This window comes from Phyllobates terribilis, unplaced genomic scaffold (genome assembly GCF_046119375.1).
Source record: "Phyllobates terribilis strain yellow unplaced genomic scaffold, ASM4611937v1 Scaffold_2__4_contigs__length_985480577, whole genome shotgun sequence".
NCBI classification, from domain to species: Eukaryota; Metazoa; Chordata; class Amphibia; order Anura; family Dendrobatidae; genus Phyllobates; species Phyllobates terribilis.
The window spans coordinates 421,555,593-421,566,690 of NW_027362762.1; the positions used below are offsets into that span (position 1 = coordinate 421,555,593).

Here is an 11,098-nt window from a genome sequence, read left to right on the forward strand (position 1 = left end):
CTTTTATTTGTTTTCCTTTTTATATGGTTTTTCAGATGTTTTGTATAAATTTGTCCTTGTCATGATAAAAATAAGAATCTGTTGTTACTCGTCCTCCCCAGTGTCTCTTCTCTGCTGCTCTAGTGACAGGTGTCAGCGCTGTCAACAATCACGGAGTTCTGCAGCTCAGTGATAGGCTATATTGTTGTAGGCCTGTCAACGCCGCAGCCTGTACATCACTACAGTAACAGCAACTTTTATCTAGGCAAGGATTAATTTGTACAAAATGTTGAAAGGGGAAAACCCCTTTTAATCATTTAGCACTCTGCAGCCATGTTTCCTTATGGTTTCATCCATACTTTAACCCCTTTACCCCTGAAGGTGGTTTGCACGTTAATGACCAGGCCAATTTTTACTATTCTGACCACTGTCCCTTTATGAGGTAATTACTCTGGAACGCTTCAACGGATCCCACTGATTCTGAGATTGTTTGTTTGTTTTTTTTTTGTGACATATTGTACTTCTTGATAGTCACGCAGTTCCCCTTCCCTTCTGAACTACTATTTGAACGCAAAATTGGCTGGAATCGAGAGCGGACGCCATGTCGCATTTGGAGAGCCCCTGATGCGCAATAACATTGGAGATCCCCCACCGCCCCCCCCCCACCCCCCACCCCCCACAAGTGACCTCATTTTGGAAAGTAGATCCCTCAAGGATTTTATCAAGGGGTATAGTGAACATTTTGAACCCAGAGGTACGACACAAAATTTGATAACATTAGTTCATCATATTGAATAAGTTGTCATTACTCGGGTATGCACCAAGTATCGCGGGTGCTAGAGTCTCTGCCCCGCATGTTTCACGGTTATTAGACACCCAAAAAATCATGCGAGGATCGCTCGTGCATGGCAGACAATTCCCGCAAGGTATTTTTGGCTGTATAACAGCTGCAAAACATATGGGGCGGAGACTCAAGCATGTCACTCAAGCACCCGATGCAAACTCAAGTAGCAAGCACTTGCGCTCAACACTAGTTGCCATATCGTCGTCCTTTTTTTTTTTTTTTTTCTTTACTTTTGAAAAAATCACAACCCTAGCACAACCGTATCACTTATGTTTTATGCCGTTCCTCGTGCGGTATAAGTGATTAGACGACTTTATTCTTCGGGTCAGTGCGATTACGGCGATGCCAGATTCCTATTTATGATTGACAGCTGTCACACACTTAGAAAACGCTTTTTTTTGCAAAGACTAGTTTTTGCATCGCCATATTTTGAGAGCTATAATTTTTCCATATTTCTTCATGTAACGGCTTGTTTTCTGCGGGACTTGTTGACGTTTTTTATTGGTACCATTTTTGGGCATGTGACATTTTTTGTTCGCTTTCTATTTTTGGGAGGCAGAATAAACAAAAACCAACAATTCATGAATTGAAAGACAGCTTTATTCTTCGGGTCAGTATATTTACAGCAGTACCACATTTATATAGGTTTTTTTATATATATATTTTGGCACTTTCACACAATAAAACCTATTTTATAGAAAAAAATTACTTTTTTTTTTTAATCTCTTTAATCTGAGAGCTATAACTTTTTTTATTATTTTTTGGCTGATGAAGCTGTATTGTAGTGGCTTGTTTTTTGCGGGACAAGATGACGTTTTCAGCATTACCTTTTTTTTTTTTTTTTGTTTGTTTTTTTACCGTGTTCACTAAAGGGGTTAGTTTTATAGGTCAGGTTGTTCCGGATGCGGCGATACCAAATATGTGTACTTTTATTTATTTTTTTTTTTTCCCATAATATTTATTTATGGGTACAGTATGTGTGTGTGTGTGTGTGTGTGTGTGTGTGTGTGTGTGTGTGTGTGTGTGTGTGTATATATGTATATATATAATTTATTTATTTCACTTTCTGATACGTTGTCCCACTATGGGACTTTCACTTTTTGCAGTCTGATCGCCTGTATAGCATAGGGATGCTATATAGCCTGTCAGCGCTGCACAGGCAGAAGTTACTTAGATCACGCACAGCGCATAATCAAAGTAACTTACTTCTGTCTTGTGACCCTCTCCTTGCACATTGTCACAGCTGACACCAGTTACGATCAGCTGACACCCAGCAGTGATCGTTCACGCAGAGCCCCTGTGCAGGCGCAATCGCCAGGGCATATTAATGTGTATCTGGTCCAATAGGCCCAGGGCGCAGATGTGTATTAATACACTCCACTTCTGAAAGGGGTTAAAGGGGTTGTCCGGTCTTGAGCTACAAGTCTGCAGTCACTCTATGTAACTGCAGACTTGTGAATACTTGCATTTCGTGTGCTGGGAGAATTTGCCAGGAACGGCGGCCACGTAACCACAAGTATGCAATTTGCATACGTGCATTCGCATGCCAATTAGATGAGCATGAGAGTAGCGAGCAAGGCTGGACACTCTCTAGTTAGGATGTGGTCGGAAGTATGCAAATTGCACGCTTGTGGTCACATGACCACCCACTCCCACCACCAGACCGGAGAATTCTCGCAGTTCACGTGATGTGAGGGATTCACAAGTCTGCAGTCAGTGTCTTCAGACTTGTAGCTTAAGATCAAACAACCCCTTTAAGAGCCACAACTTTTTGTTTTACTGTATGTTATATAAGGGGTTGTGTGTGCGTGTGTGTGGTTTTTTTTTTTGGGGGGGGGGGTTTGACAAGATCTATTTTGTTCTGAAAACTGGCAAACATTCTTTGGAGTGTAATGGAAAAAAAATCCCAAAAACATTAATTCTGGCATTGATTTTTGCAGTAATTTTAACGTCTACAATTACAAAGATATAGTTAGTTAATTATGTTTTTTTAACAGCCGTAAAACAAAAACTACAAAGCGAGTCTCTCAGCCAAACTGGCGGTATAATAAAACACACAGCTTTTTAGGGGATATATAACTATAATAAAAATCTCACATTTGGGGAAGAGTCAGGCGGCTTTAACACTAGAACGGGGAAAGCAACGAAGTACTCGGACTGGCCGATCGGCTCTCCCAACCCGAGCGTGACCGCTGCAAAGAAATTTATGCTGTGGTCACCGGCCAGTGCGAGTATTGCATTGTGATCCCCGTCAGTTATACAGCCATCTGATTCTTCCCTTAGTGTTCTAATCGCTTCCTCTATACTGCATAATGTTATATATTCTACCCTACAAGGCTATGTTGTTAGTTTATACTGTTAACTTTTTTTATGAGGAGGAGCTATAGTATTTTTTTTATTGGTACTTAGAAATTGTTACATGTGACTTTTGATTGCTTTTGAATTCGATTTTTAAAGAGGGAACAAATAAACATAATTCTATATTGTCACTTTCATGGGGAGGGTGAGGGTCAGGGTGGCTTCACAATGTGGTCTGAACTATTAAAATATATATTGTACCTCATCTATAAAATGATTTTTTTTTTTCCACAGCCTCGTGAGTTTTCTGCCTGTCCCTTAAACACCGATGAAGATGTAGATCGCTGGTTGAACTTTTATGACATGAAAGCTCCTCTAATTTGTCAGTCTGTGTTTGTATCTCATGATCCTGTAAGTCTCTCTTTATTTTATTTTCTTCTCTCCTCTCCTGTCTTACAATGGTCACATGACCACACTAGTGCACTCTGGGCATTACTTGTCACCAAAGGAGCCTTGGGGACCAGTCTTATCTTATTAATTGATAGGAACAGTGTGTCAGGCCCCATGGGAGATGCACTGCCACATGGGAGATGCACTGCCACCTTGGCATTTATGGTGCTAAGAATGCACTAGCGACCTTTCATACTAGATGTAAGATTGTGACATTTTACAATATACTTATAGTTACAATTTTTAATAGCTTGTGTGTCTGTTTTATTTAAAACAAAGTGTGTGTGTGTGTGTGTGTGTGTGTGTGTGTGTGTGTGTGTGTGTGTGTGTGTGTGTGTGTGTGTGTGTGTGTGTGTGTGTGTTTATTTAATGCACAAGTTTAGTAATGAGGGTGTCTGGCTGACACCTTTTCATTACTAAACCTAGGGCTTTGTGTCAGCAACACCTAATCCCATTACCCTGATGCAACTGCTCCAGGGTATTGGGAAGAGCCTGGGCTAAGTATCAGAATTGGCACTTCAAATATGAAGTATCATTTCTGGGGCTGCTGAGAGCTAGTATTTTAGCCTAGGAAAGGACCATTAGGCCAACCTGTTCCCTGGCTATTTTATAACAGCTCACATCTATTTGGTTAGCCTTCTAGGGCACGTCCCGAAGATCCGGAATCAGCAGCGCTTTGGGTGCAGTGTATTTTTGCTGCGTCCAAAACGCTGGATTCTAATGCCGCACTTGTTTTGTCAGTGCATGCGGAACCACTGCATGTAATGACTTATCAATTGGACAAAATTTGCAGCGGAGACTAGCATTTCCGCTACAGAAATTGACATGCTGCAGGTGAGTTTACACTGTGTCAAAAAACAAGCAGAGTGCATAGGATTTATTATAAATAAAATGAAGAATTAAATAAAAAAAAAATAAAAAAATGGTATGGGCTCCCACGTCATTTTCATAACCAGCAGAGGGAAAGCTGACCACTGGGGGCTGATATTACTAGCCAGGGAAGGGGACATTAGCCAAACTTGTTCTCTGGCTAGTAATAACAGACCACAGCTGTTTGCTTAGCATTTACTGGCTAGATTAAAGGGGGACCTCTGAAAAAAATTGACACAGGGTCCCCCTATAAAATCTAACCAGCAAAGGCTAAACAGACAGCTGTGAGTTTATATTAATAGCCATGGATACAGGCCCCCTCCGGTGCTAATAATATCAGCCCTCAGTGGCCCCAGAAATGGCGCATTGATAAGATGCTCCAAATCTGGCGCTTAGCCTCCGCTCTTCCCACTTGTCCTGTGGCGGTGGCGAGTGGTGTAATAGGGTAGGGGTTCATGTCAGCCTTTTATTGGCAGCTGATACTAAGCCCAGGTTCGTAATAGAGGGTGTGTATAAGACACCCCCATTACTAAGCACATAGTAAAGGTTTGGAAATAAACACACGGCCTGAAAAAAATCCTTTATTTGAAATAAAAGTCCACACAGTTTTAATCATTTATTTAAAGATAAAGAACAGTTATACTCGCCTAATCCCCCGAAGCCATTGTCCCCTGTAAAAAAAAAAAAAAAAAAACCCACCTTATACTCACCTAACGCCTAATCCATTTGAAGCCTTTTTACAGGACTGCAGGCTGACACAGAAGTGTAATCGCTCCTGCGTCAATGTACAGCGCTGAGCTGCCGTGAGAAAGTTTACATGAGTTCATCAGCTGATGAGCCCCGGTGACCTCACTTATGGCACCACCGCTGCGTGAGGGTGATACACTGACAGAAGCTTGATCGATCCCTCAGTGCATCACCGGCTGCCGGATAGAACAGTCACATCTCCTGATGTGACTGTTCTACAAATGATCCGATCGACGAGGGACACTGTGGATTATGCCTGATAGGTGAGGGATATGGTGATTTATTTTTGTTTGTTTTTTTTATGGTGACATGGGCATCGGGTTTAGGTGTTAGGTGAGTGTAATGTATTTTTTCTTTCAATATTTATTTTTCAACTTTTTTTTCTTTTCTTTACTGTGAGCACAGGTGCTGGCTGATACTACTCCTTCCATCAGCAGCGCCTGCTCTCGCCATCAGCGACAGCTGCCTTAGGCTGATGGGAGGACTAATCTCTCATCAGCCGATGCCTGTGAGCCACGGTCAATTGTTTGTGTTTTTGCCGCGTTTTTGACTGACTCAATTTGAAGTTATTGTGTGAAAAACGTGGCAAAACTGCACAAAGAATTGACATTCTGAAAATTTAAACTCCTAGCAAATCCTCATAGGAAAATTACTGCTCATGTGCACAGCACTTCAGGATTCTCATTGACTTAGCTGGCACAAGGATTCCCTAGCGCTTAGCAGGAGCGGTCCCTGACCTTAGTTGGCACTGGTTAGAGCAGTTAGTTAGCAATTACTTGCTTGTCTGTTATTAAAGCCAACAGTGTAAAAAAAATAAAAAAATAAAATTAAAAAAAATTCTATTTTACTCTCTTAACCCCTTCACCTCCCAGCCTGTTTTCACTTTTTCTGACCAGGCCAAATTTTACAATTCCGACCAGTGTCACTTTTATGTGGAAATGACACTGGAGCGCTTCAACATATCCCAGGGATTCTGAGCTTGTTTTTTCGGGACACTTACTTTAAGAGTAAATTTTTAGATCTATATTTTTTGCATTTATTTGTGAAATTATCGGAATTTTTGTGAAAATGTCGCAATTTTCAAACTTTTAATTTCTATGTCCTTAACCCCTTTACGACCTATGACATATAGGTACGTCATAGGTCGCCTCTCACTTTTTGTTGCGGGCTCCAGCGCTGATTTTATTAGCTGACATGAGCCCCTAACAGCCGCAGGTGGAATCGCGATCCACTCGCGGCTGTTAACATGTTAAATGCCGCTGTCAATCTGACAGCGGCATTTAACATTATCACTCCCGATGCACGCCATTAGTTCCACCCATCGGCGCCCCTGTCATATGATCGTGGGGTGCTGATGGGTTGGCATGACAACCTGGGGTATTTAAAATAAATAAATAAATAAAATTAAATTGTATAATTGTATATTTGGTATCGCCGCTTTCAGAAACGCCCGTTTTTATCAAAATATAAAAAGAAATAATCCGATCGGCAAACTGTGTAACGAGAAAAAATGGTTATTATTTGAACCAAAATGTCGCTGAGCCCCAATGGGCTATTAAACCACCTTTTCTAATTTTTCTTTAAATGGTGTGTTGCTTCTTTTTTATTTTTTTTTATTTGGAGGATTGGTGATTGCCTTGAATTTGTAGCAGCCGGATTAACCTTAGTTGTTTGCAAGTGCTGCTTCCTTTTTTATTTTTCTAGACAGATATTGGTCAATAAAAAGTAGCTAAAGATCTAAATATTTTTATTATTTTTTTTACTAATAACTATAGGGCTTTGACCTGCGTGTTGAACATACCCACTGCTTCAGTCATCATGGTGAAGGCGGACACTACCATAATGACACAACGCCTGATTCCGTGCAATACCTTGGCTATTTCCATCCAGCAGAACACCTCTACCGTATTGACAGACCAGCTGTTACACACATGGTTGGAAGGGATTAGAATGATATCAAGTTTTTAAGAGTGTCTGTCAAAGAGTTTGATATTTTCAAAACTGTCAGCACTGGATAGAAGACCTGGAACGATATTTAAACCTACTTGTCTGTATGGTATTGGCAGCAACATGACTGAGAAAGCTTGTTAATCTGCTGCACAGTTCCCACCTAAGTGTCCAATGATACTGAAGTCACTGGCTTTCTGCATTTAAGGGTTATTTTCATCATTTAAATTATTGGTTTGGACCCCTCCTGACCCAAGAATGGGGCACTGAAAGGCCCCTTTGGAATGGAGAAGTAGGTACGCAAGTGAGCCATCGCTCCATTCACTCCCTACGTACAGCACCTTTAAGTGCACATTACATTTGGTTATATTTCTAATCTCTTGGACTATATTTTCCCATCCCATTATCATTGCCTTGCAACCTCATCATTCATATCTCTAATTCACAGGTATGTCTGTTTCCACCAGCACCTCTGTTTCCAACATTCCTCAAATTTCATTGTTTTGATGACTATTCAAATCTCGCCATCTGTTCCCTTCCTATCCTGCTATGTCTGTTTCCATCTTCTTCCCTGTTGTGTAAATTAGCTTATTGTTTATATTTACTACTTTCACTTTGTACATCTTTTTGTCTTTCATTTTCGGACTTGTCACATGTTCCTCTCTCTCTATTGTTCACACCTGGTAATTTTCATTAATAATCTAAAGTAGTATAATTTTTCAGTTTTTGGTCTGTTGTATCTTAGGCCTTTTCATGTGGCTCCTTAAGTGCAGCAATCTTTAGTGCATATTAGAAATAGAGCGGTCTGCCTCTCCTCTGTGTCTCTCTAATCTGTCTGCCTCTCCTCTTGAGTGCTGTCATGTGTATGTCCTGTACTTGCTTCATGTGTCTGAGTTGTGGGACGTGTACTGTGGTTTTCTGATCTCCGTACAACACATCGTTGTCTGACAAGTTACTTAAGGTAGGTGGGGTGGGGGCGCAAAAATAATTCTTGCATAGCGACCCTCTGCTTTAAAAGGAACCAGTCATGTGCAAAAATACTATCAATACCCCCTCAATCATGCAAGCAGTTTTCAAATTTAATTTGTTCTGCCCCTCTGCTAAGCAGGACTACTTTACCACTGTCATATTGTCTATTCCGCAACCCCAGTTAGTTATTTCGTACTTTCAATTCCCTACTTTCTAGTGTTGCTCTCCCATTTTTCATTTCAGTAGAGTACTGACTGTGCCTCGTATTTCAAATTCAAGATTAACTTCATTATAGAATTCTTTAACCAACCACTGTATAATGGCCCAATGCCTTTCTTCATAACCTTCATCCCCACCATCACCAAAGAAAAAATTTCCAACCATACCTCCAAATCGCATCTTTCCACTAGTGTGGAAGTGGAAAGATCCTAATCCAATCCCACCTCATCTCCAACTTTACCACTGTGCTTTCTCCAGCCCTAATCCATGTTTTCCCTTCCACGCTATGTCCAGCTCTATCATATACCTAGTCTCATTTGCCTCAAAACACCTTGAACAGCATATCCTCCTTGAACTCTTCTCCCTCTTCTGTCCTAACCAAAGTCACAAATGTCTTGCTAACTGCCAAAGATAATAGGCAACATTCAATTTTGCTATCTCACAAGTTTGCTGCGCGAAACTTTTGACTCTGGTCTGTCCCTAAAATGTAATCCTTTAACACTTCTGCTTCCTCCAAATTAAAAACCTTTCCCTTATTTTCCAACTCTTTATCCCTAAGTTAACAAAAATGATATTACATGCTTTTATCTCTGTCTCCATTTCTGCAACATCCTTTTGTATAGCCTCCCATCTAACGCTCTAACACCCCTCCATTCCATTCTTAACTCTGCCTGATTTAAACCACCCTCCCTGCACTACGCCTCTACTTTCCCCTTTGCCAATCTGTCACTGGCTTCCAGTTACCCAGAGGATCCATTTTAAAATACTAATAGTGACCCACAAGGCTGACTATAACTTGTCTCCTACATATATCTTTGACCTCATCTTGCGATACTACTACACACGTAATCTGCAGTCCTCTTCTTTCCTCCACACTTTTATGTACCTTACACAACAATCTCCAAAACTTATCCCATGCCTCCTCGTACACTGAAATTCACTACCTTGGCATATCGGTTTCTCTTTCACAATTGAAGTCCTCAGAAAATGTATCTCTTCTGGAAATCCTACAATCTGAAATGAGCCTGCTGCCACCACCTTGCCACCTGATCTGTTCCAGGCCCTTAACCTGCTGTCCCATTTCTCTATAACTAATGGATTGTAAGACCATGAGGGCAGGTTCCTCTCCTATGTATCAGTTTTGTCACTGTCATTTGTTTATTGTACTTGCTTGCATTAAATATGCATGTAAACCCTCTTCACATGCACCCTGGAATTATTCGGGGATTCAAGTTAAATAAACCAATAGTATGAGACTACTGGGAAAAGTTGCGCACTGGACTCTGCTTTTTCTAGCAGTCCCAACAGCGAATGAATGGAGCGGAGGCGCACATGTGCAGCCAGTCCTCAGTCCGATACATTTCAGAGTTCATTTTGTAGACAACACTTCCACCCGGCTCCAGATTGATGGTCGTAGTGTCTAACCAGGAAACAACGACTGAAAGGAAGAGTAGCGGTATTCTTACTGCAGAGTGACTGGGATCTTTGTTGTAGTTAACTAGCAGCATCGCTGAAAAAGTGGTGGTTTAATCTAACACCCTATAGTAGGTTAAGACCTATACAGGTCTATCTAGCCATGCCAGCAGTTTTGCAGTCTTGAGCCTGCTGACACATGCCTACAATCATACAAATCAAATGATCTGATCATATTTTTGAAGAATACCATATTTTTTTTTAAATAGCACATTAGAATAAAAGATATATCAGAAATATATATTTTACAAATGTTATAATTTTCTATGAGACACTTGGTTATTAATAGCAGTATAACGTACTGCTAGCTTCATTTACAGAAATTTGACTTGGACTCAATTCACATGTCTATATAGACCACAACACCCAGACCAATTGCTGGTCTCCATATTTGAGGTTTAGTTTAAATTAGGAGGTGTTGCAGTTTGTACACGGACTGTGAAACAAAAACTTGTGACTGCTGCCTTAGGCCACTTTTGCAGGGCAGTATTTTGGTTAGTATTATACATCAGCTAAACCCAGAAGTGTAACCTTAACAGAGTACAAGTATAATGAAAAGATTTGCACCTCTTCCTTATTTCGGAGCCTATCCAACTGTGTGAAAATGGCCTAAAGCCTACAGAATCCAAGAGGGCTAATCTCTTGCTAGAAGTTCATGGACCTATTGTTTAACATTTTGTGGCATACATGAATAATGAAGAATTTGAAAGGGTTTGTGACTTGTATTTTGACAATCAGGAGAATGTAGCATTTTGGGGGAAAAAATTCTGCACTTTTTGTTCTATATAATAACAATAAATAATGATAACTGACTTGGTGTTTTATGTGTTTCACTAATAATGACGTGCAAGCAGACATGTTTGGTGGGATTAGAGGAGAATTTACACGGATAAATAGTTTAAAGTGAACATTTTTAACCCCTTTACAACCCAAGGTGGTTTGCACGTTAATGACCAGGCCAATTTTTACAATTCTGACCACTGTCACTTTATGAGGTAATTACTCTGGAACGCTTCAACGGATCCCCCTGATTCTGAGATTGTTTTTTCGTGACATATTGTACTTCATGATTGTGGTAAAATTTCTTCGATATCACTTGCGTTTATTTGTGAAAAAAACGGAAATTTGGCGAAAATTTTGCAATTTTCAAAATTTTAATTTTTATGCCCTTAAATCAGAGAGAGATGTCACACAAGAGTTAATAAATAACATTTCCCACATGTCTACTTTATATCAGCACAATTTTGGAACCAAAATTTTTTTTTGTTAGGGAGCTAAGGGTTAAAAGTTGACCAGCGATTT

At 40.3% G+C, this 11,098-nt stretch overlaps 1 protein-coding gene across 6 annotated transcripts in view; it reads left to right on the forward strand.

Moving 5' to 3' along the window:
- Positions 1 to 10,577, forward strand: part of CUNH11orf54 (chromosome unknown C11orf54 homolog) — a 41,469-nt gene extending 30,892 nt beyond the window's left edge. For 4 of the 6 annotated variants that reach the window (XM_073665148.1, XM_073665150.1, XM_073665149.1 and 1 more), the window contains 2 exons: positions 3,416 to 3,532; positions 6,964 to 10,577. In XM_073665148.1, coding sequence (XP_073521249.1) covers positions 3,416 to 3,532; positions 6,964 to 7,137 — 291 coding nt within the window. In that variant the 3' untranslated portion in view covers positions 7,138 to 10,577. The remainder of the gene's footprint in view (positions 1 to 3,415; positions 3,533 to 6,963) is intronic. The other 2 variants (XM_073665146.1, XM_073665147.1) reach the window with 1 other exon arrangement.
- Positions 10,578 to 11,098: the final 521 nt, after the last annotated feature.